Source organism: Pantherophis guttatus, chromosome 17 (assembly GCF_059756535.1).
Source record: "Pantherophis guttatus breed Tessera chromosome 17, ASM5975653v1, whole genome shotgun sequence".
Lineage (NCBI taxonomy): Eukaryota > Metazoa > Chordata > Lepidosauria > Squamata > Colubridae > Pantherophis > Pantherophis guttatus.
Window position 1 is genome coordinate 9,016,672 of NC_142079.1, and position 25,452 is coordinate 9,042,123.

Consider the following 25,452-nt stretch of genomic DNA (forward strand, 5'->3'; position numbering starts at 1 on the left):
CAGCGAGACCGTCAAGTGAATTTTGCCCCCATTTTACGACCTTTCCTGCACAGTTGCTAAGTGGACCACTGTGGTTGTAAGTCGGTAACATGGTTGTTAAGTGAATCGTGGCTTCCCCCATTGACTTTACTTGTGAGAAGGTCACAACAGGGGAACACGTGACCCCAGGACGCTGCGACCGTTGTAAGATACGAACCAGTTGCCAATTTGGATTGCATGACTGCGACGATGCCACAACGGCCGTTAAGTGTGAATAATGGTCGTCGCTCGCTTTTTTTTCAGTGCCATTGGAACGGTTACGAAATGAACTGTTGTAAGTGAAAGATTTGTCTGTACAACAATGAATTCTATATAGAACCATCAATTTTTCCCCATTTTACAACATAGTTAAGATGTTTCCAAAATGTTTATCCAAGTCCTGGATCTCAAATTCCAAGGGGAGAAAGGAGTACATGCTGTAATCCACCATGAAATCATGCAGACATCAATTCTAACCAACCTGTCTTGCTAACTTGAATGAGACGGAAGGGATGGCTAGACCAAATTATCCTATAGTAGTTCCTTAGGCCATGAGGGGAGAGAGGGAGAGGGGAGAGAGAGGGGAGAGACAGAAACAGACAGGGAGAGAGACAGAGTGGAGAGGGGGGAGAGAGAGGGAGAGGGGAGAGACAGAAACAGAGAGGGGGAGAGAGAGGGGAGGGGGGAGAGAGGCAGAGAGAGGGGGAGAGAGAGACAGAGGAGAGAGAGAGGGGAGAGAGGCAGACAGGGAGAGGGGAGAGGGAGAGGGGAGAGAAAGGGGGGAGACAGAGAGAGGTGGAGGGGGGACAGAGACGGGAGAGGGGGGGAGGGGGAGAGAGAGGGAGAGGGGGGAGAGAGGGAAAGGGGGGAGAGAGATGGGGAGAGAGAGGGAGAGGGAGAGAGGGGGAGAGGGGGAGAAAGGGAGAGGGGAGAGAGGAGAGAGGCAGAGAGGGGAGAGACAGAGACAGGGAGAGGGGAGAGAAAGGGGGGAGACAGAAACAGAGAGGGAGAGGGGGAGAGAAGGAGAGGGAGAGGGAGAGGGGGGAGAGACAGAGAGGGAGAGAGGGGAGAGAGAGATGGAGGGAGAGGAGAAAGAAAGACAGAGAAACAGAGAGGGAGATGGGGGAGAGAGAGAGAGAGAGACCCCCTTGTCATAACAAATGTGTGGTTGTAAGCATCCTTGCTCAGCATTGTAAGTTTGCTGAGTAGTAGAAGGGACATCAGGTGACCCTTGCTCAGTCACTGGGCAACCAGTAGCAATGGGGAGCTGCCTGAAGAGGCGCTTCCACCCAAGGATCCTCCAAGATTTTTCCTGGAATCGAACTCAACATTAGCTTATGCTAAAGTTGATGTCCTCCTTCCATTCTGTAGGACAGCGAGTTGTTTTTTTTTTTTTTTAATAATATAATCTTTAAAAAAGTTGGACATGGTGCAACCATCTTGGCGTTATCTCCGCCATACAAAACTAAAGCCTCTTGTGTATTCAATATGCATTACTAATTACTAATTATATACACATACTTAACCTTGTATAGACGCTTACATTTACATATATTACATCTTCTTTCCATCTACACATCCTTGTTCTTATCTGTTCTGACTTCCATTCTTTAAATCTAACCATTGGTAAAATCTATTCCCAATCTCATAGTATTCTGTCTCTCCCGTTATTTTTCAGTTCCAATGTCTGTCTGTCACATTCTGTGCAGTCAAATATTTTCTTCATTATTTCCCTTTCTTTAGGTATATTCCATTGTTGGGCATAAACTATTCTTGCTGCTGTGATGATATGTAATATTAAATATGAGGCCTTTGAACTAGTGGTGGAGAAGACTCCAGCGAGTCCTTTGGACTGCAAGGCGATCCAACCGGTCAGTCCTAGAGGAGATCAACGCTGACTGCTCTTTGGAAGGCCAGATCCCGAAGATGCATGCCATCCTGCTCGAATATCGCGACCTTCTAGTGTTAGTAGTCTTTTGTTTCTTAGAGTCCTCCATTCTTTGAGGGTTGAAGGACAGTGAGTTGTTGATGTTCTCCTTCCATTCTGCAGGGCAGTGACTGGTTGATGTTCTCCTTCATTCTGTAGGACAGTCACTGGTTCTCTCTCATCTTTGAACTCTGCAAATGTTGGTCTTCTCCAGTTCTCCTTTCATGTCTGATTATATATTGACCAGACACTGATGCGGTGGTCCTTGGAGCCAGCTGCCATTAGTCTCTCACTGGGCTGGTTGTGATCTGAGAAGGCTACACAATAGACTGTTGATGTGTGGTAGTCTAAGACAGCTAACGGCTTAAGCTTCTTCCAGCCGAAGAGACGGATGCGGTGATCCCAGCCGGCTGTGGCCAAGATCTTCTTGTCTTGACGTAAGGTCACTTCGGAGATCCCAGGGTTGGTGAGCTGGTACGTTTGTTGAAGCTATGGAAAAGATCAGACGTGGAGAGATGAGCATGGCAAAAGTTTTGTTTGTGCGGTCAAAGGAAAAACAAAAGAAACACTCAGCTAAAGATGACCTCGTTTCTCCCCAAAGAATGGAAGCCCCGTTTCTCCCGTCCTCCACTTCCTGCCATTTCTCTCTCTCTCAATATTTTGACACTATGACATGACTTATAAGCTACAAGCACACTTAGAGAGGCTTCATTGCAATCGCCTTCTGTGTTTCCCGACACAAATTCTACCTGCTCTTTAGAAGAGCAACTAAGATGATGAAGGACCTGGAGATGAAAACATATGAAGAACGGTTGCAGGAATTGGATTCCAGGGCTAGTCTAGAGAAAAGAAGGACCAGGGGAGACATGATAGCAGCCTTCCAATATCTCAGGGGCTTCCACAAAGAAGAAGGAATCAAACTATTCTCCAAAGTACCAGAAGGCAAGACAAGAAGCAATGGGTGGAAACTCATCAAGGAGAGAAGCAACTTAGAACTAAGGAGGAATTTCCTGACACTGAGAACAATTAATCAGTGGAACGACCTGCCTCCAGAAGTTGTAAATGTTCCAACACTGGAAGCTTTTAAGAAGAGATTGGACAACCATTTGTCTGAAGAGGTGTAGGGTTTCCTTCCTAAGCAGGGGGTTGGACTAGAAGACCTCCAAGGGCCCTTCCAACTCTGTCACTGGGTTATATATCTAGGGTAGTGTTTCTCAACCTTGGCCACTGTAAAATGGGTGAACTTCCAACTCCCAGAATGGCTGGTTGGGGAATTCTGGGAACTGAGGTCCACAGGTCTTAAAAAGTCGCAAAGCTTGGACATCCCTAACCTACCCAATGGAACGGGGGCCACCTCAAACGCTCGTCCGTCATGCCATCCTGAATAAGAGCTTCTGGGGGGGAATAAATTCTGATATAAAAACAGGGGAGGGGCAGTGGAGTGCCATGGTTATCTCAGGAGCTTGGAATGTCCACATAATACCTCATCTGGTTTATATTATTAATTCAAATGGATAGAAGGGAACAATTTAATGGGGGGTTTATAATAGCCTGGACAAGGAGGAGGAGGAGGAGAAGGAGGGAAAGGAGAGGAAGACAAGGCAAAGAAGGAGGAGGAGAAGGGGAAGAAGAAGAAGAGGAAGAGGAGAGAAAGAGAGAAGGAGAAAGACAGAAGGAGGAGGAGGAGAGAAGAGAAGGAGGAAAAGGAGGAGAAAGAGGAGGGAGGAGAAGAAGAGAAAGAGGAGCAGGAGGAAAAGGAGAGAAAGACAAGGCAGAGGAGGAGGAGGAGAATAGGAAGAAGAAGAGGAAGAGGAGGAAAGAAAGAGAAAGAGGAGGAGGAAGAGGAGGAGAAGAGAGAAGGAGGAAAAGGAGGAGAAAGAGGAGGGAGCAGAAGGAGAGAAAGAGGAGAAGGAGGAAAAGGAGAGAAAGACAAAGCAGAGGAGGAGGAGGAGAATAGGAAGAGGAGGAAGAGGAGGAGAGAAAGAGAGAAGGAGAGAGAAAGAGAAAGAGGAGGAAGAAGAAGAGAAGAGAGAAGGAGGAAAAGGAGGAGAAAGAGGAGGGAGGAGAAGGAGGAAAAAGAGAAAGACAAGGTAGAGGAGGAGGAGGAGGAGAAGATGAAGAGGAGGAGAGAAAGAGAGAAGGAGAGGGAAAGAGAAAGAGGAGGAGGAAGAGGAGAAGAGAGTGAGGAAAAGAAAATGAGGAGAAAGAGGAGGGAGGAGAAGGAGAGAAAGAGGAGGAAAAGGAGAGAAAGAAGAAGAAGAAGGAAAAGACAATTTCAATTTGTTAACCTTAATCCATCCTAATTGGCTACTGTGAGAAAAGGGTAAGTTTATTTTTCTGGCCCTCAAATTTTCATTCTCATTATCCTATCCTAGTTAAGTCCAGTCCAGTCCAGTCTATTACTATCCTATCCTATCCTATCCTATCCTACGCCAGTCCATTCTTATCCTATCCTATCCTATCCTATCCTATCCCAGTCCAGTCCAGTCCATTCCTATCCCATCCCAGGCCAATCCAGTCCAGTCCAGTCCAATCCTATCCTATCCTATCCTAGTCCAGTCCATTCCTGTCCAGTCCATTCCTATCCTATCCTATCCTATCCTATCCTATCCTATCCTATCCTATCCTATCCTATCCTATCCTACGCCAGTCCATTCTTATCCTATCCTATCCTATCCTATCCTATCCCAGTCCAGTCCAGTCCATTCCTATCCCATCCCAGGCCAATCCAGTCCAGTCCAGTCCAATCCTATCCTATCCTATCCTAGTCCAGTCCATTCCTGTCCAGTCCATTCCTATCCTATCCTATCCTGTCCTAGTCCAGTCCTATCCTATCCTAGTCCAGTCCATTCCTGTCCAGTCTATTCCTATCCTATCCTATCCTATCCTATCCTATCCTATCCTATCCTATCCTAGGCCAGTCCATTCCTGTCCAGTCCTATCCTATCCCAGTCCATTCCTGTCCAGTCTATTCCTATCCTATCCTATCCTATCCTATCCTATCCTATCCTATCCTATCCTATCCTATCCTATCCTATCCTAGTCCAGTCCATTCCTGTCCAGTCCATTCCTATCCTATCCTATCCTGTCCTAGTCCAGTCCTATCCTATCCTAGTCCAGTCCATTCCTGTCCAGTCCATTCCTATCCTATCCTATCCTATCCTATCCTAGGCCAGTCCATTCCTGTCCAGTCCTATCCTATCCTATCCTATCCTATCCTATCCCAGTCCATTCCTGTCCAGTCTATTCCTATCCTATCCTATCCTATCCTAGTCCAGTCCAGTCCAGTCTATTCCTATCCTATCCTATCCTATCCTATCCTATCCTAGTCCAGTCCAGTCCAGTCCAGTCGTTTGCAGTCCAGTCCTTTCTTGTCCAGTCTATTCCTATCCTATCCTATCCTATCCTATCCTTTCCTATCCTAGTCCAGTCCTTTCCTATCCTATCCTAGTCCAGTCCTTTCCAGTCCAGTCCAGTCCAGTCTATTACTATCCTATCCTATCCTATCCTACGCCAGTCCATTCTTATCCTATCCTATCCTATCCTATCCTATCCCAGTCCAGTCCAGTCCATTCCTATCCCATCCCATCCCATCCCATCCCAGTCCAATCCAGTCCAGTCCAGTCCAGTCCAGTCCAATCCTATCCTATCCTAGTCCAGTCCAATCCTATCCTATCCTAGTCCAGTCCATTCCTGTCCAGTCCATTCCTATCCTATCCTATCCTGTCCTAGTCCAGTCCTATCCTATCCTAGTCCAGTCCATTCCTGTCCAGTCTATTCCTATCCTATCCTATCCTATCCTATCCTATCCTATCCTATCCTATCCTATCCTAGGCCAGTCCATTCCTGTCCAGTCCTATCCTATCCCAGTCCATTCCTGTCCAGTCTATTCCTATCCTATCCTATCCTATCCTATCCTATCCTATCCTATCCTAGTCCAGTCCATTCCTGTCCAGTCCATTCCTATCCTATCCTATCCTATCCTGTCCTAGTCCAGTCCTATCCTATCCTAGTCCAGTCCATTCCTGTCCAGTCCATTCCTATCCTATCCTATCCTATCCTATCCTAGGCCAGTCCATTCCTGTCCAGTCCTATCCTATCCTATCCTATCCTATCCTAGTCCAGTCCAGTCCAGTCCAGTCGTTTGCAGTCCAGTCCTTTCTTGTCCAGTCTATTCCTATCCTATCCTATCCTATCCTATCCTATCCTATCCTATCCTTTCCTATCCTAGTCCAGTCCTTTCCTATCCTATCCTAGTCCAGTCCTTTCCAGTCCAGTCCAGTCCAGTCTATTACTATCCTATCCTATCCTATCCTATCCTATCCTAGTCCAGTCCAGTCCAGTCATTTCCAGTCCAGTCCTTTCTTGTCCAGTCTATTCCTATTCTATCCTATTCTATCCTTTCCTATCCTAGTCCAGTCCTTTCCTATCCTATCCTAGTCCAGTCCTTTCCAGTCCAGTCCAGTCCAGTCTATTACTATCCTATCCTATCCTATCCTATCCTATCCTATCCTAGTCCAGTCCAGTCCAGTCATTTCCAGTCAGTCCTTTCTTGTCCAGTCTATTCCTATTCTATCCTATCCTATCCTTTCCTATCCTATCCTAGTCCAGTCCTTTCCATTCCTATCCTATCCTATCCTAGTCCAGTCCTTTCCAGTCCAGTCCAGTCTATTACTATCCTATCCTATCCTATCCTATCCTATCCTATCCTATCCTAGTCCATTCTTATCCTATCCTATCCTATCCTATCCTATCCTATCCTATCCTATCCTATCCTATCCTATCCTATCCTAGTCCAGTCCAGTCCAGTCATTTCCAGTCCAGTCCTTTCTTGTCCAGTCTATTCCTATTCTATCCTATCCTATCCTTTCCTATCCTAGTCCAGTCCTTTCCATTCCTATCCTATCCTATCCTAGTCCAGTCCTTTCCAGTCCAGTCCAGTCCAGTCTATTACTATCCTATCCTATCCTATCCTAGTCCATTCTTATCCTATCCTATCCTATCCTAGTCCAGTCCAGTCCTATCCTATCCTAGTCCAGTCCATTCCTGTCCAGTCCAGTCCAGTCCAGTCTATTCCTATCCTATCCTATCCTATCCTATCCTATCCTATCCTATCCTAGTCCATTCCTGTCCAGACTATTCCTATCCTATCCTATCCTATCCTATCCCAGTCCAGTCCAGTCCAGTCCAGTCCAGACTATTCCTATCCTATCCTATCCTATCCTATCCCAGTCCAGTCCAGTCCAGTCCAGTCCAGTCCAGTCCATTCCTATCCTATCCTATCCTATCCTATCCTATCCTATCCTAGTCCAGTCCAGTCCCGTCCAGTCCATTCCTGTCCAGTCTATTCCTATCCTATCCTATCCTAGTCCAGTCCAGTCCTGTCCAGTCCAGTCTATTCCTATCCTATCCTATCCTATCCTATCCTATCCTCTCCTATCCTATCCTATCCTAGTCCAGTCCATTCCATTCCTATCCTAGTCCAGTCCAGTCCATTCCTATCCTATCCTATCCTATCCTATCCTATCCTATCCTAGTCCAGTCCAGTCCATTCCATTCCATTCCATTCCTATCCTATCCTAGTCCAGTCCATTCCTGTCCAGTCTATTCCTATCCTATCTTATCCTATCCTATCCTATCCTCTCCTATCCTAGTCCAGTCCAGTCCAGTCCATTCCTATCCTAGTCCAGTCCAGTCCAGTCCATTCCTATCCTATCCCATCCTATCCTATCCTATCCTATCCTAGTCCAGTCCATTCCATTCCTATCCTAGTCCAGTCCAGTCCATTCCTATCCTATCCTATCCTATCCTATCCTATCCTATCCTATCCTAGTCCAGTCCATTCCATTCCATTCCATTCCTATCCTATCCTAGTCCAGTCCATTCCTGTCCAGTCTATTCCTATCCTATCTTATCCTATCCTATCCTATCCTCTCCTATCCTAGTCCAGTCCAGTCCAGTCCATTCCTATCCTAGTCCAGTCCAGTCCAGTCCATTCCTATCCTATCCCATCCTATCCTATCCTATCCTATCCTATCCTATCCTATCCTATCCTAGTCCAGTCCATTCCATTCCATTCCATTCCTATCCTATCCTAGTCCAGTCCATTCCTGTCCAGTCTATTCCTGTCCTATCCTATCCTATCCGATCCTGTCCTATCCTATCCTATCCTAGTCCAGTCCTGTCCAGTCCATTCCTGTCCTAGTCCAGTCCATTCCTGTCCAGTCTATTCCTGTCCTATCCTATCCGATCCTGTCCTATCCTATCCTATCCTATCCTATCCTAGTCCAGTCCAGTCTATTCTGATCCTATCCTATCCTATCCTATCCTAGTCCAGTCCAGACTATTCCTATCCTATCCTATCCTATCCTATCCTATCCTATCCTATCCTATCCTATCCCAGTCCAGTCCAGTCCAGTCCAGTCCATTCCTATCCTATCCTATCCTATCGTAGTCCAGTCCAGTCCATTCCATTCCATTCCATTCCATTCCAGTCCATTCCTATCCTATCCTATCCTATCCTATCCTAGTCCAGTCCAGTCCAGTCCTATCCTAGTCGAGTCCATTCCTATCCTATCCTATCCTATCCTATTCTATCCTATCCTATCCTATCCTATCCTAGTCCAGTCCTTTCCAGTCCAGTCCAGTCTATTACTATCCTATCCTATCCTATCCTATCCTATCCTATCCTAGTCCAGTCCATTCTTATCCTATCCTATCCTATCCTAGTCCAGTCCAGTCCAGTCTATTACTATCCTATCCTATCCTATCCTATCCTATCCTATCCTATCCTAGTCCAGTCCATTCTTATCCTATCCTATCCTATCCTATCCTATCCTATCCTATCCTATCCTATCCTAGTCCAGTCCAGTCCAGTCCAGTCCAGTCCTATCCTAGTCCAGTCCATTCCTGTCCAGTCCAGTCCAGTCCAGTCCAGTCCAGTCTATTCCTATCCTATCCTATCCTATCCTATCCTATCCTATCCTATCCTATCCTATCCTAGTCCAGTCCAGTCCAGTCCTATCCTAGTCCAGTCCATTCCTGTCTAGTCCAGTCCAATCCATTCCAGTCCAGTCCATTCCTATCCTATCCTATCCTATCCTAGTCCAGTCCAGTCCAGTCCTATCCTAGTCGAGTCCATTCCTATCCTATCCTATCCTATCCTATCCTATCCTATCCTAGTCCAGTCCTTTCCAGTCCAGTCCAGTCTATTACTATCCTATCCTATCCTATCCTATCCTATCCTATCCTATCCTATCCTATCCTAGTCCAGTCCATTCTTATCCTATCCTATCCTATCCTAGTCCAGTCCAGTCCAGTCTATTACTATCCTATCCTATCCTATCCTATCCTAGTCCAGTCCATTCTTATCCTATCCTATCCTATCCTATCCTATCCTATCCTATCCTAGTCCAGTCCAGTCCAGTCCTATCCTAGTCCAGTCCATTCCTGTCCAGTCCAGTCCAGTCCAGTCTATTCCTATCCTATCCTATCCTATCCTAGTCCAGTCCAGTCCAGTCCTATCCTAGTCCAGTCCATTCCTGTCCAGTCCAGTCCAATCCAGTCCAGTCCAGTCCAGTCCAGTCCAGTCCAGTCCATTCCTATCCTATCCTATCCTATCCTATCCTATCCTATCCTATCCTATCCTATCCTAGTCCAGTCCAGTCCAGTCCAGTCCAGTAGGAATAGACTGGACAGGAATAGACTGGACTGGACTGGACATGATAGGAATAGACTGGACTGGACAGGAATGGACTGAACTAGGATAGGATAGAATAGGACAGGACTGGACTGGACTGGATTGGACTAGGATAGGATAGGATAGGATAGGATAGGATAGGATAGGATAGGACTGGACTGGACTGGACTGGACTAGGATAGGATAGGAATAGACTGGACTAGGATAGGAGAGGACTGGACTAGGACAGGAATGGACTGGACAGGACTAGGATAGAATAGGATAGGATAGGATAGGATAGGATAGGAATAGACCAGACAGGACTGGACTGGACTAGGATAGGATAGGATAGGATAGGATAGGATAGGATAGGATAGGATAGGAATAGACTGGACTAGGATAGGATAGGATAGGAATCGACTGGACAGGACTGGACTGGACTAGGATAGGATAGGATAGGATAGGTATAGACTGGACAGGAATGGACTCGGATAGGATAGGATAGGAATGGACTGGACAGGACTGGACTGGACTGGACTGGACTAGGATAGGATAGGATAGGAATAGACTGGACTGGACTGGACTAGGATAGGATAGGATAGGAATAGACTGGACTGGACTGGACTGGACTGGACAGGAATGGACTGGACTAGGATAGGATAGGATAGGACTGGACTGGACTAGGATAGGATAGGAATAGACTGGACAGGAATGGACGACTGGACTGGACTGGACTGGACTGGACTGGACTAGGATAGGATAGGATAGGATAGGATAGGATAGGATAGGATAGGATAGGAATAGACTGGACTGGACTGGACTAGGATAGGATAGGATAGGAATAGACTGGACGGGAATGGACAGGACTGGACTAGGACAGGAATGGACTGGACTGGACTAGGATAGGATAGGATAGGAATAGACTGGACAGGAATGGAGTGGACTGGAGTAGGATAGGACTGGACTGGACTGGACTGGACAGGAATGGACTGGACTGGACTAGGATAGGACAGGATAGGAATAGACTGGACGGGAATGGACAGGACTGGAGTAGGACAGGAATGGACTGGACTGGACTAGGATAGGATAGGATAGGAATAGACTGGACTGGACTGGACAGGACTAGGCTAGGATAGGATAGGATAGGAATAGACTGGACAGGACTAGGATAGGATAGGATAGGATAGGATAGGAATAGACTGGACTGGACTGGACTGGACTGGACTGGACAGGAATGGACTGGACTGGACTAGGATAGGACTGGACTGGACTAGGATAAGATAGGATAGGATAGGATAGGATAGGATAGGATAGGATAAGAATGGACTGGACTAGGATAGGATAGGATAGGATAGGATAGGATAGGATAGGATAGGATAGGATAGTAATAGACTGGACTGGACTGGAAAGGACTGGACTAGGATAGGATAGGATAGGATAGGATAGGATAGGATAAGAATGGACTGGACTAGGATAGGATAGGATAGGATAGGATAGGATAGGATAGGATAGGATAGGATAGTAATAGACTGGACTGGACTGGACTAGGATAGGATAGGATAGGAATAGACTGGACTGGACTGGACTGGACTGGACTAGGATAGGATAGGATAGGATACGAATAGACTGGACTGGACTGGACTGGACAGGACTAGGATAGGATAGGATAGGACAGGATAGGATAGGATAGGAATGGACTGGACTGGACAGGACTAGGATAGGATAGGATAGGATAGGATAGGAATAGACTGGACTGGACTGGACTGGACAGGACTAGGATAGGATAGGATAGGATAGGAATGGACTGGACTGTACAGGAATGGACTGGACTGGACTAGGATAGGATAGGATAGGAATAGACTGGACAGGAATGGAGTGGACTGGACTAGGATAGGACTGGACTGGACTGGACTAGGATAGGACAGGATAGGAATAGACTGGACTGGACTGGACTGGACTAGAGAAGGATAGGATAGGAATAGACTGGACGGGAATGGACAGGAATGGAGTAGGACAGGAATGGACTGGACTGGACTAGGATAGGATAGGATAGGAATAGACTGGACTGGACTGGACAGGACTAGGCTAGGATAGGATAGGATAGGAATAGACTGGACAGGACTAGGATAGGATAGGATAGGATAGGAATAGACTGGACTGGACTGGACTGGACAGGACTGGACTGGACTGGACTAGGATAGGACTGGACTGGACTAGGATAGGATAGGATAGGATAGGATAAGAATGGACTGGACTAGGATAGGATAGGATAGGATAGGATAGGATAAGAATGGACTGGACTAGGATAGGATAGGATAGGATAGGATAGGATAGGATAGTAATAGACTGGACTGGACTGGACTAGGATAGGATAGGATAGGAATAGACTGGACTGGACTGGACTAGGATAGGATAGGATAGGATAGGATAGGATAGGATAGGATAGGATAGGATAGGAATAGACTGGACTGGACTGGACTGGACAGGACTAGGATAGGATAGGATAGGAATGGACTGGACTGGACAGGAATGGACTGGACTGGACTAGGATAGGATAGGATAGGATAGGATAGGAATAGACTGGACTGGACTAGGATAGGATAGGATAGGATAGGATACGAATAGACTGGACTGGACTGGACTGGACTGGACTGGACAGGACTAGGATAGGATAGGATAGGATAGGAATGGACTGGACTGGACAGGACTAGGATAGGATAGGATAGGATAGGATAGGATAGGATAGGATAGGATAGGATAGGAATAGACTGGCCTGGCCTGGCCTGGACTGGACAGGACTAGGATAGGATAGGATAGGAATGGACTGGACTGGACAGGAATGGACTGGACTGGACTAGGATAGGATAGGATAGGAATAGACTGGACAGGAATGGACTGGACTGGACTAGGATAGGACTAGCCTGGACTGGACTGGACTGGACAGGAATGGACTGGACTGGACTAGGATAGGAATGGACTGGACTGGACTAGGATAGGATAGGATAGGAATAGACTGGACAGGAATGGACTGGATTGGACTGCATTAGACAGGACTAGGATAGGATAGGACAGGATAGGATAGGATAGGAATAGACTGGACTGGACTGGAATAGGATAGGATAGGATAGGATAGGATAAGAATGGACTAGGATAGGATAGGATAGGATAGGATAGGATAGGATAGGATAGGATAGGAATAGACTGGACTGGACAGGACGGGACTAGGATAGAATAGGATAGGTATAGACTGGACTGGACTGGACAGGAATGGACTGGACTGGACTAGGATAGGATAGGAATAGACTGGACAGGAATGGACTGGACTGGACTGGACTGGACAGGAATGGAATGGAATGGAATGGACTGGACTAGGATAGGATAGGATAGGACAGGACAGGACAGGACAAGACAGGAATGGACAGGACAGGAATGAACAGGAATGGACTCGACTAGGATTGTTACTTATTAGAAGTAAAATTGGCAGAAGAACAAGTTAAAGAAACAATGATTGCATGGGGGAAAAATGTTGGTCATGGGATTGATTTAGAGAAATGGGAAAAACTATGGTTGCAGAATTATAAAATGACAATTTCAACAGCATATAAGGAGAATTTATATAAGATGTTTTACAGGTGGCATCTACCCCCGGCGAGAATAGCCCGAATGTACAAGAATAAATGGGAGAAATGTTGGAAGTGTCATCAGATTCCGGGTTCATATTACCATATGTGGTGGACATGTGCAGAAGCTAAAAGATATTGGACTAAAATCCATACATGGTTGGAAAAAATAATAAAGAAACACATTGACAGAGATATTTTTATTAGGGATCTTACCAGAAATATACAATAGAGAATTGAGATATTTAATTGTGAATGTTTTAACGGCAGCTAGAATTGTATTTGCTAAAAACTGAAAAGGAGAGAAGATACCCACGGACGACCATGTTATTAAGAAAATTCTGGAGTGTGCTGAAATGAGTAAATTGACATTTGAAATTAGGGAACAAGAAGATAAACAATATTATTTGATATGGGATTTATTTTATCAATGGTTAGACAATGGTTAGATAAGAAGGTTAGACGGCCTGGTGGCTCAGCAGACTGATAGCATTGTGATTAACACCAGCTGTCTGCAATTACTGTAAGTTCGAATCTCACCAGGCTCAAGGTTGACTCAGCCTTCCATTCTTTCTAAGGTAGGTAAATTGAGGACCCAGTTTGTGGGGGCAATAAACTGACTTTGTATAAATAAGCAATAGCCTTCATACTTTTGTATAAGGCATTGTAAGCCGCCCTGAGTCTCCGGAGAAGGGCGGCATATAAAATCAAATTTAAAAAAAAAAAAGAAAGAATGAATGGAAATGAAATATGAAATGGATAAGATAATAAAACATATAAAGAGGGGTTTTTATCCCTTATGGAGGATAAACTACTGTCAAATAATTGGTAAATGAGAATAATAATGTAATAAACTGTTAAATAAGAAAATGTTGGATAGAGGATTAAGCACAAAAGATTTGTAACCGATCAATACACTTTCTGTAATTGTAATGGATGATAATTGTTTTATGTTTTAAGTTTTGTTTAAAAATAAAAAAAAAATTCTCAAAAAAAAGAAAAAGAGAGAGAGAGAGAGATCCCTTCCAAGTCTTTTAATCTGTTATCTCTTAATCAATCTTCCCCACTCGTATTCTTTGTGATATTCCCCATGAAATTTCCTCACTCACTTTTCTGAGCAATGCAGAGATCTAACCTCAGACATCTGGAGAGCCCCCTGATCCATTCCCCCCCCTCCCCATCAAGATGGAAAGATTTAAAAAAAAGAAAAACTTATGGAAAATTATGGCCCGTTCCCATCTCCAAACCAGCAGAGATCTCAACCAGCCTTGTGATTCAGTAGCTCATCCTCCGCGAACAGTCCCTCCAAGTGCCTAAATATTTTTGCAAGTCTATCGAACTGTTAGTGTGCAAAAAAAATGAAGAAATGGTTTAGGGAGGGCGATGAAGAGACTGACCTCCAGGTTCTCCGGCCCGGTGTGGCTCCAGACGCAAAGATTCTTCTCCGAGGATCCGGACACTCCCTTGGTCTTCTCCGAATCGAAGTCAAGGCTCATGACCGGCTCCTGATGACATGTGAGCCGACTCAGCATTCGCCCCATGGATAAATTCCACAGAACCACTGATCCGTCCTCGTAGCCGGCCAGAAGGTGAGGATGAGAGCCAGCGTTGGGCTGAGGGCAGAGACAGCAAACACAGGATGAAGGCAAATCCAGGTAGTCCTTAATCTTACCACAGTTCACTTAGTAGTCAAAGTTAACCCAACAAGAGAGACACAGACTTCAGAGGAGAATTAGAACTGCAGAAAAAACCATGGCTACCAACCTGCCTTCCATGGAGGACCTGTGTACTGCACGAGTCAAAAAGACGGCTGAGAAAATATCTACAGACCCCTCGCATCCTGGACATCAACTGTTTCAACTCCTACCCTCAAAACGACGCTATAGAGCCCTGCACACCAGAACAACTAGACACAAGGACAGTTTTTCCCCGAACGCCATCACTCTGCTAAACAAATAATTCCCTCAACACTGTCAAACTATTCACTAAGTCTGCACTACTATTAATTTTCAGATTAATAGTCTGACGACATCTCCGTGGTCAAGACGCTTTTATTCCAACAAGCTGGGCTGGCCTAATTTTTAAATTTTTTAATCGTTAATTCTTAATTTTTAAATGTCCAAAACGGGTAGTTTTATTTTAATTAGATATGGGCCAAATTATTTAATATCTCTTAAATTGTTTTTAAATTTTATATTTGTGTGTTTTATTCTGGCTATACACCGCCCTGAGTCCTTTTGGGAAAAGGGCGGTATATAAATTAAACAAATAAAATAAAATAAAATAAAATAAAATAAAATAAAATAAAATAATAAAATAAAATAAAATAAAATAAAATAAAATAAAATAAAATAAAATAAAATAAAATAAAATAAAATAAAATAAAATAAAATAAAATAAAGTGGCTGGCATGATTCAACGCCAAAGGCGCACAGAACGCTGTTCCCTTCCCACCAAAGGTGGTCCCTATTTTTCTACTTGCATTTTTTACCTGCTTTCGAACTGCTAGGTTGGCAGAAGCTGGGACAAGTCACGGGAGCTCACCCCGTTACCCGGCGCCAGGGATTCGAACCGCTGAACTGCCGACCTTTCGATCGACAAGCTCAGTGTCTGAGCGCTATACTATGCATAGAATAGCCCAAAGCACACATTCTCGGAGAGAGAAGTTCGCTGAGGATGGGGCTCCAACACGAGTCCGAAAGCTCGGAAAACTAAACCTCTGATCCCGCTAACCCAGACTGGTCCTAAATCAAGGACCACCTGTATCGGTGGCACCTACCCCCGACGAGGATAGCCAGAATGTTCAAGAATAAATCGGAGAAATGTTGGAATGTCAGACTCCAGGATCATATTACCATATGTGGTGTAGAAGCTAAGAGATATTGGACTAAGATACACACGTGGTTGGAAAAAATGATAAAGAGACATATTGACTTTAGACCAGAGATATTTTTATTAGGGATCTTACAATAGAGAATTGCAATATAACTCTTTTAATTGGTTAATTTTAATTTGTTTTTAAAAATAGGGGTTTTAATTAGTATGGGCCAAATTTATTTAATACATTTTAAATTGTTTTTTAAATTTTATATTGTATGTGTTTTATCTTGGCTGTTCACTGCCCTGAGTCCTTTGGGAGTAGGGCGGAATATAAATCTAATAATAATAATAATAATAATAATAATAATAATAATAATAATAATAATAATAATAAAATTAAATAATAATAATAATAATAATAATAATAATAATAATAATAATAATAATAATAATAATAATAATAATAATATTTAATTGTGAATGTTTTAACAGCGGCAAGAATTGTATTTGCTAAAAATTGGAAAGGAGAGAAGATACCTGCTGCTGATGAAGCTATTAAGAAAATCATGGAATGTGCTGAAATGAGTAAATCGACACTTGAAATTAGAGAACAGGAAGATAAAAATATTATTTGATATGGGATTTGTCCTATCAGTGGATAGATAATAAAACATGGAGATGAAATATGAAGTTGATGTAAAGATAAAACGTGTGAAGTTCTTTTTCACGAGTAATAAGCTTTTGTTATATATCGGGTACTCTGAAGATGGGATTAAGCACAGAAGAATGTTAAACCGATCGACACGCTGTCTGTAATTGTTTGGCACGATGATGGTTTTATGTTTTGTTTTTGTTTTAAAATAAAAAAGAAATTCAAAAAGAAAAAAAAAAGGACCTCCTGTTATCAACGTGGCTGCTCCATCCATGCTATTTTTCGCCACCGTTTCACAACCCTCATCGCCGGCCCCACGTTGGCCTTGGTGTCAAACCCTTGCTACAGAACAGGCTGATAGGTGTGCGATTGTGCGATTGTTTCGTTTGCATGTGGATTTATGGCTTGTGCGGCACCTCGGGTAGTCTGCTCTGCTCCCTTTGTTTGGGCTCCAGGCAGGCTGACATATTTCCCCCTGCTTTGCAGGAGGATGTTTTATTATCGTCTCGATACCGATCAACTCCTCCGAGGCAAGTCACACACTTTCCCGGCCAACAGGGCGAGTTTAAATTTGCATGTGCGCGCATGTACGTACACACACACACACAAACACACACACCGTCTTCCCTTCTTTTTCCCACAGGGGGAAACTGGGATTGTTCTTAAGAAAACGCATGTACCAACATTTCCAGCGAAGGATGTGATTCATACCCAGGTTGTCCTCGACTTACGACTACAAACGAGCCCCAAATTTCTACGGCTCAGTGAGTTTGGCTTCCACCGTTTTTACGGCCTTCCCTTGCCGCGGTTGTTCAATGAATCACTGCAGTCGTTAAGTGAGTCCCACATAGTCATGAAGTGAATCCAGTTTCCTCCATGGATTTTCCTTGCTGGAAGGTCGCGAAAGAGGACTCACGTGAACCCGGGAGACTACGAATGTTGTTAATAGATAAACAGAGTTGGAAGGGACCTTGTAGGTCATCTAGTCCAACCCTCTGCCCAAGAAGGAGACCCTACACCATTTCTGACAGATGGCAGTCCAGTCTCTTCTTGAAAGCCTCCAGTGATGAAGCTCCCACAACTTCCGAAGGCAACTTCTGTTCCATCGGTTGATTGTTCTCACTGTCAGAAAGTTCCTCCTCATTTCTAGGTTGAATCTCTCCTTGGTCAGTTTCCATCCATTATTCCTTGTCTGGCCTTCAGGTGCTTTGGAGAATAGCTTGACCCCCCTTCTTTCTTTGGCAGCCCCTCAAGTATTGGACCACTGCTCTGTCTCCCCTGGTCCTTCTCTTCACTAGACTAGCTGTGCCCAGTTCCTGCAACCTTCCTTCATGTTTTAGTCTCCAGACTTTTGATCATCTTAGATAGACTCAGATTAACAGAGTTGGAAGGGACCTTGGAGGTCATCTAGTCCAACCCCCTGCCCAAGCAGGAGACCCTACACCATTTCTGACAGATGGCAGTCCAGTCTCTTCTTGAAAGCCTCCAGGGATGAAGCTCCCACAGCTTCCGAAGGCAACTTCTGTTCCATGGGTTGATTGCTCTGTCAGAAATTTATCCTTAATAATTATTAATACATGCCAGTTGCCAAGTGCCCAAATTTTGATCACGTGATCAAGGGAATGTTACGACAGTCCTTAATGGCGAGAACCTGTTTTAAGTCCCTTTTTTTCAATGTTGTGAAAACTTCGAACCCATCGCTACACGAATGGCTTTTCAACTTTAAGTACCGTATCATTAAGTTTGTGAACTCATGGGTGTGCTTTATGACCAAAGCATTTACTTTACGACGGCCACGTTTGCTTAACAACCCCACCCCCCTAAATGTCACAAAACCAGGCCAGTCACACACTTAACAACCGGCTATGATATGACTGTAATTCCAAGCTCAATAATGGTCGTAAGTCGAGGACGGTTAACCTAACTGAAGGTGATTCTTGTTTCCCTCCTGCCTTTAAACAGCATAATTCCAGGTAGTCCTCAATCTACAACAGTTCATTTAGTGACCAAAGTTATAATGGCAATGAAAAAAGCGACTTATGACCATTTTTCATACTTACGACCTCTGTCGCATCCCCGTGACCATGTGATCAAAACTCGCTGGGCGAACTGACTCATACTTATGACTGTTGCTGTCTGCCTCAAGGTTGTGTGATCCCCTTTTGCGACCTTTTGGTAAGGGGGAAGCCAGATTCCCTTAACACCGTATTATTTAACTTATCCACCACAGCGATTCACTTAACAAGGTCGTAAAATGGCGTGAAACCTGCTTTCACAAATGTCTCGCTTAGCCACAGAAATGTTGGGCTCAAATCGTGGTCGTGTTGTGGCCCGCAGAGCTGGTAGCAGATTCGGACAGCGAGGAGGTTGGGGAGGAACATGGGCCAGTCCTGGAGTCTGGGGAAGGCTCTGATGAGGGCTCTGCATCGGAGGCAGAGAGGGGGCCAGGGCCATCTGGTAGTTCTTTGCTGCCTCCGGAGTCTCCGGAGTCTGACATCAGCAAGGCAGAAGAACAGCGGAAGCCTGTTCCCAGTGTGTACATGCCAGGAGACAGGAACAATTAAGGAAACAGGGTCGACTTGGGAGTAAGGCTTGGTGATGATTGCCCCCCCCCCCCATTAGACATAAAAGAGAAGCGAACGGGACATGAGCTTTTGCAGGAAGCAATTAGTTCATCTGGCCAATTCAAGATTTGAAACTTCTGTTTGTGACTCTGTGCCAAGTTTGGCCTTGCCCTGCGTCTGGAAATCAGCTCTCTGGCAGCGTTCCACGTGAGATAGGTGGGTGTTGATAAACCTTCCTTTGAAAGACTGTTTATCAAGCCTTGCGGGCTGTAAAGGAAAGTAATTTACAGCCGTATGAATTAAAGAGGTCTGCCGGGACTACGTTTGTGCTGTTTAACTTCTAAGGAAGCTTAAGTCAGAACAGGTCGTTAAGTCGAGGACTACATGCAGCTGATGGCCTGTGGACAATCTTTGGAAAGAAATAATTCTTGTAGGAAAGAATGATTCATGAGTTTCCGCCTCTCGGTCTGTGTGCAGGGAAAGTGTTTCCTAATTAGCTTCTGGTTGGCTTACCTGCCACATCCTCAGAGACATGGGCATGCCCAGCTTGGCATCCGTCTCCGGCTTCAAGGTACAGATTGATGTCTTGGATGGCAGCTCCACAACACGAACCTGATATTCAAGAAACAAGTCGAATTGGTTACCAGCCAGACACCATGGAACACAAGCGAAAACTTTTCGAGTCTTTTGCAAACAAGCCCATATGTAATATATGTGGGTATGTGCAAAATTTTGTATTTATCTTATTCTTTTGTCATGTTTATGTAGCTGTATGTTGGAGGTGGTGACCCTTTGAGAGCTGTATGCCACGAAATTTCATTTTAACGTACGTCGATTAGTGTATATTTAAAGTGACAATAAAGTTATTCTGTCTGCACAAGAAAGATATATTTCGGAATGGAGAAAATGGATTGACTATACTCAAAATAAGTATCAGACAAGAAAATATCATATAGCTTATGATTGAACGTTAAGTATTAGAGGTATTTAGTTATCTATAGTGGAGTTAAGGTTTCAGGGGGGGAGTTAGTAGTCTGAGGATAAGTAGGTTAATCTAGTTTATGATTGTTAAATGAAACACCTTGTATTTTGCTCTGGGAAGTCTGGGGGGGAGGGTGGGATGAGGGGAGGGAAAAGGTGGAGGGAATATGGGGGGGAAGAAAATTTTTGTTTTTTGTAAAACTTTTCAATAAAAAAAAAAGTTATTCTGTCTGTCATCCATCCGTCCGTCTTATCCACGGATAAGAGCCACAGTGGCACAGTGGTTAGAGTGCAGTACTGCGGGATACTTCTGCTGATCACCGGCTGCCAGCAGTTTGACAGATCGAATCTCACCAGGCTCAAGGTTGACTCAGCCTTCCGTCCTTCCGAGGTGGGTAAAATGAGGACCCAGATTGTTGGGGGCAAGAGGCTGACTTTGTAAACCGCTTAGAGAGGGCTGGAAAGCATTGTGAAGCGGTATATAAGTCTAAGCGCTACTGCTACTGCCCTTCCTTCCTTCTTTCCTGCCACCAAAGGTGGTCCCTATTTTTCTACTTGCATTTTTAACCGGCTTTCGAACAACTAGGTTGGCAGAAGCTGGGACAAGGAATGGGAGCTCATCCCGTTACGCAGCACTAGGGATTCGAACCACTGAACTGCCGACCTTATGATCGACAAGCTCAGTGTCTTAGCCACTGAGCCACCATGTCTACTCTACTTATTCTATTCTATTCTTATTATTCTATTCTAGTATTCTACTCTACTCTACTCTTATTCTATTCTTATTATTCTATTCTAGTATTCTACTCTACTGTTATTCTATCCTATTCTTATTATTCTATTCTAGTATTCTACTTTACTTATTCTATTCTATTCTTATTATTCTATTCTAGTATTCTACTCTACTCTACTCTACTCTTATTCTATTCTTATTATTCTATTCTAATATTCTACTCCACTCCACTCCACTCTACTTATTCTATTCCATTCTTATTATTCTATTCTAGTATTCTACTCTACTCTACTCTACTCTACTCTACTCTACTCTATTTTTCACACCAAGAACACCACAATCTTCCTCCTCCTCTCTGCAAACCCCACTTCTTTCTAGCACTGATGATGTTACCTACTTTGGTAATGAAACGTCGGCAAGAAAAGATCCAAGCTCAAGACTCCCATGCATTCACACAACCCATTTGCTACCCCCAACAGGAGGGTAGTTCCACGGGTGAGGGGGTTCGATAAATTTAATTTCTTTCAGTAGTCTTTCAATATTTTCCCACTTCCTGTTCCCCTCCCCCCCTCCCCCCCCGAGCCTTGGCCTCCTTCCCAGCTTTATGCACGTCTACCGAAATAAAAAAAAAAATTAAAAAATGCATTTGCTCGTCAAAATGCAATTTTTCAGGCTGCACACGGAGTAGTTAGAAGGTGGCCTTGCCAGCCCAGCGTGTTGCATTCAACACACCACTTAAAAATTAACCTTCAAAACTAACCCTGCGCCTTTGTGCCGAAGGGCCCCCCCCCCCCGGCTCTCTCCCGGGGAGAACATAAAAATGAGACCAAGCTGTTTCAGGAACACGAATGCCAGTTGGAAGAGTTTGTGGATTGTATTTCAATTCCTGCAGTGTGTTGTGTGTGTGTATGTGTACCTGAGGCGGGGTGGGGGGGGGGGAAGGGAGGGGGGGAAAAAAGAGGAATGGCCCCACATCTATATAATTTACGGCTGACACATTTTTCAACGCAAAGGACAGCAAGCTGAGCTGAAGCGGGGGGGGGGGGGAAACTCTGAATGGATCTTGGGAGAGAATTCAATAGGTCTTGCTCGGTTCCGCTTTGGGTACCGCCAAGAGAGTCAGCGGAGTTCGGGCACGTGCAGAAATTCGACGGCACTGGAGGCCTTTAGAGGAGATGCACCAACTGTGAAATGGGCTGCCTGGTCCTACCGTAGATTTTGTTTTTGCTTTTGTTTTTTTTGAAAGGAAGAATATGGGAAGAAGCTGGCTTATTTATTATTACTATCCATATAGATCTGTCTCTTTCTTTCTCTCTCTCTTCCTTTCCTTCTTTCGTTTCCCTCCCCTCCCCTTTCCTCTTCCTTCCTTCCCTTCCTCTTTTCCCTTTTCTCCTTTCCTTTCTTTCTTTCCTCCCTCCCTCCCTTTTTCCCCTCCCTTCCCCTCTCCTTTCCCCTTCCTCCCTTCCCCTTTCCTCTTCTTTTCCCTCCCTCCCTCCCCCTTCCTTCCTCTCTCCCTCCCTCCCTTCCTCTTCCTTTCCTTTTCTATTTTCCCTTCTCTTCCTTCTCCTTTCCCCTTCCTACCTTCCCCTCTCCTTTCCCCTTTCTTCCCTTTCCTTTTTTCCCTTCCCTTCCCTCTCCCTTCTTTCCTTCCCCTTCCCTCTCCTTTCCCCTCCCTTCCCTTTCCTCTTCCCTTCCCTCTTCCTTCCTTCCTCTTTTCCTTCTTCCCTTTCTACCCCTCCCTCCCTTCTTTCCCTTCCCTTCCCTCTCCTTTCCTTCCTTCCTTTCTCCCTTCCCCTTCCTTCCTTCCCCTCTTTTCCCTTCCCTTCCCTCCTTTCCTCTCCCTTCCTTCCTCTCTCCCTCCCTCCCTTCCCCTCCCTTCCCTTTCCTCTTTTCCCTTCCCTCTCCTTTCCCCTTCCTTCCTTCCTTCCTTCCTCCCCTCCCCTCCCCTCCCTTTTTGTTAATAGCAGTAGCTCTCAATCCTCACAACTTTAAGATCTTTGGATTTTACCTCACAGAATTCTCCCATCAGCCATGCTGATTGCAGGGAATTCTGGGAGCTGAAGTCCATACATCTTAAAGTTGCCATGGTTGAGGAGCACTGTTGGAAGAATCTACATGCGTAGCATTCCCATCTCCCCTTTCTTTTGCCCATAAGGTGAGCTAGGTAGGATGACGAGCGAGTGAGCAGCCCACCAAATCATCTCTCGAGACTTCTCTTTTGACTGAGATTGGCCTCAAACATAAACCTAGTCTTCTCACAGACTTCTCATGGCAGGGATTGGCCTCAATCATGGTCCTTGTCTTCTCTTGGACTTCTTTTGACCGAGATTGGCCTCAAACATAAACCTATGACTTCTCATAGACTTCTCATGGCAGGGATCGGCCTCAAACATGGTCCCAGTCCCAGTCTGACACACCAGTATTGCTTGTTCCAAGATTGGACAAGTTGTGGCATGAGTATCTTTGGCTAGATTGACAGAATCTTCACCCGTGTAGCCGTCGGGCCTTGGGAAAATAATATCCTACTTAGCATGTAATTTAAAACCAGGAGGAGAAGGTTTCCCCAGGAAAAAAAAAATGTGTGGTTTTTTTTTACTTTTGCCGGGGGTTAATAAGGTTCTTCGGTGGCTACAAGTCACCCCCAAGAAAATGAGTTGTTTTTTTTTTTGCACATTTCTAAGGCATTTTAAACATGTTTCTGGCAAATTGGCAAGAGAAATGCATGTTTCTGGTGGTTTTAGGGCAATCGGGAACAAATAAATGCCTGCTCAGATCTTATTATTCATAGACAGAACCTGCTTCAAGGGGGAAAAAAAAATCTATTTTGGCTAATGGCCAAGTGTAAACACATATTAAGTCTTCGTGTTAATCATAAGCCTCAAAGTGCTTTGGCTTGGTGTTTAAGGAGGTTTCCAGGTTTTGTGGAGTTTCTTTTGTGTTCCAAATTTTTTATTAGTTCATCACTTAGACATGAGCTGGCCGTGTGCGGTGGCAGCCAAAAAAGCGAATACAATCCTTGGTTGTATAAACAGAGGCACAGAAGTATTAGTACCGCTTTATCAATAAGCCCACTCCTGGAATACTGCATCCAGTTACAAAAAAGAATGTTGAAACTTTGGGAAAAAAGTGCAAAAAAGAGCAACTAAGATGATCAAAGGCCTGGAGACTAAGACATATGAAGAGCGGTTGCAGGAATTGATGTGATGAGATCAACAGAACTATCAATATGCAGATGGGAAACGGTTGTGGCCTCTTGGCCACCGGCCCCTCCAACAGCCGAATTAGAGGAGGAGGAGGAGGCGGTGTGGGGGTCAAAATTGGCATCAAGACAACCTGAGGGGGAAGAGTGAATGGAGCTGTCAGCCCTCAGATGGAGTCAACAGCCCCTAGGTCTGAAGGTGGCTGATGAGGAGGAGGAGGAACAGCTGGGTCCAGTGCCTGATGCGCAGATGCTCAGAAGGCAGAGGAGAGGAGAGCAGTGGAAATCTATGGGCCGGTCCTTGGGACAGAAGAGCCATTGCTGCTAGCAAAGCCCCACCTTAGCTCTGGGGATAAAAGGCAAGGGGCAGAGATGAATAGCTGTGGCAGACAGCTATTCATCTCCCTGCCGGACAGACTTGTTAACCTGCTGACTTTTTGCTGGGGCTGCTGGCGCTCCTAATAAAGGAATCGTTGATTGCTTACAGAGGGTTTGTCATGTTTGGGGAGCTGGGTCAGAACAGAAACCCTGGTGAAAACTGGGACATCCCACCACCGCCATCAAAGAAGATCTAATTCGTTTAACTGATGCAACGGATTCTGATGTCCCCTCTTCCCGTTGAGTTCATTGATCCAGCAATATTTCCCACTGTCCAACTGATGAAACCAGAGCGACCTTCCAGATTCCTTATGAGACAGGAGGGTCTTATACTATAAATCGTATTAATCTATGCATTGTATTATTCACAGTATTATGGTGCTCTCAGAAGTGTTGACATGGGAGTAGACGTTATGTTGCAAACCTCAGGAAAGTACAAGGAACAAGGTACCTTCGAGACCGTCTTCTGCCACCAGTAGCCTCCCACCGGCCAGTCCGCCTCCCACCGGCCAGTCCGCTCCCACAGAGAGAGAGTCTCCTCAGGGTGCCATCGGCCAAATTATGTCAGCTGGCGACACCCAGGGGGAGGGCCTTCTCTGTGGGTGCCCCAGCCCCTGTGGAATGAACTGCCCCCGGAAATTCGCAAAATCTCTGATCTCCGTGTATTTCGTTGTGCCCTGTTGTTCTGCCAGGCTGGGCTATCAATATAAATATTTTAATTGGTTTTAAATTGGGTTTTTAAATTCGGGGTTTTAGAAATTGGGCCTACTATTTAATAATTTTAATTATTTTTAAATATTGTCTGTCTTTGTGTTTTTAATTAGGCTGTACACCGCCCTGAGCCCTTCGGGAGAAGGGCAGTATAGAAATAAAATTAATAAA

At 44.9% G+C, this 25,452-nt stretch overlaps 1 protein-coding gene across 6 annotated transcripts in view; it reads right to left on the reverse strand.

The window, feature by feature from the left end:
* Positions 1–1,752: 1,752 nt before the first annotated feature.
* Positions 1,753–25,452, reverse strand: part of GNB1L (G protein subunit beta 1 like) — a 71,399-nt gene continuing 47,699 nt past the window's right edge. For all 6 annotated transcript variants that reach the window (XM_034435800.3, XM_087880250.1, XM_034435805.2 and 3 more), the window contains 3 exons: positions 19,793–19,891; positions 14,641–14,856; positions 1,753–2,434 (listed from right to left, as the gene is read on the reverse strand). In XM_034435800.3, coding sequence (XP_034291691.2) covers positions 2,168–2,434; positions 14,641–14,856; positions 19,793–19,891 — 582 coding nt within the window. In that variant the 3' untranslated portion in view covers positions 1,753–2,167. The remainder of the gene's footprint in view (positions 2,435–14,640; positions 14,857–19,792; positions 19,892–25,452) is intronic.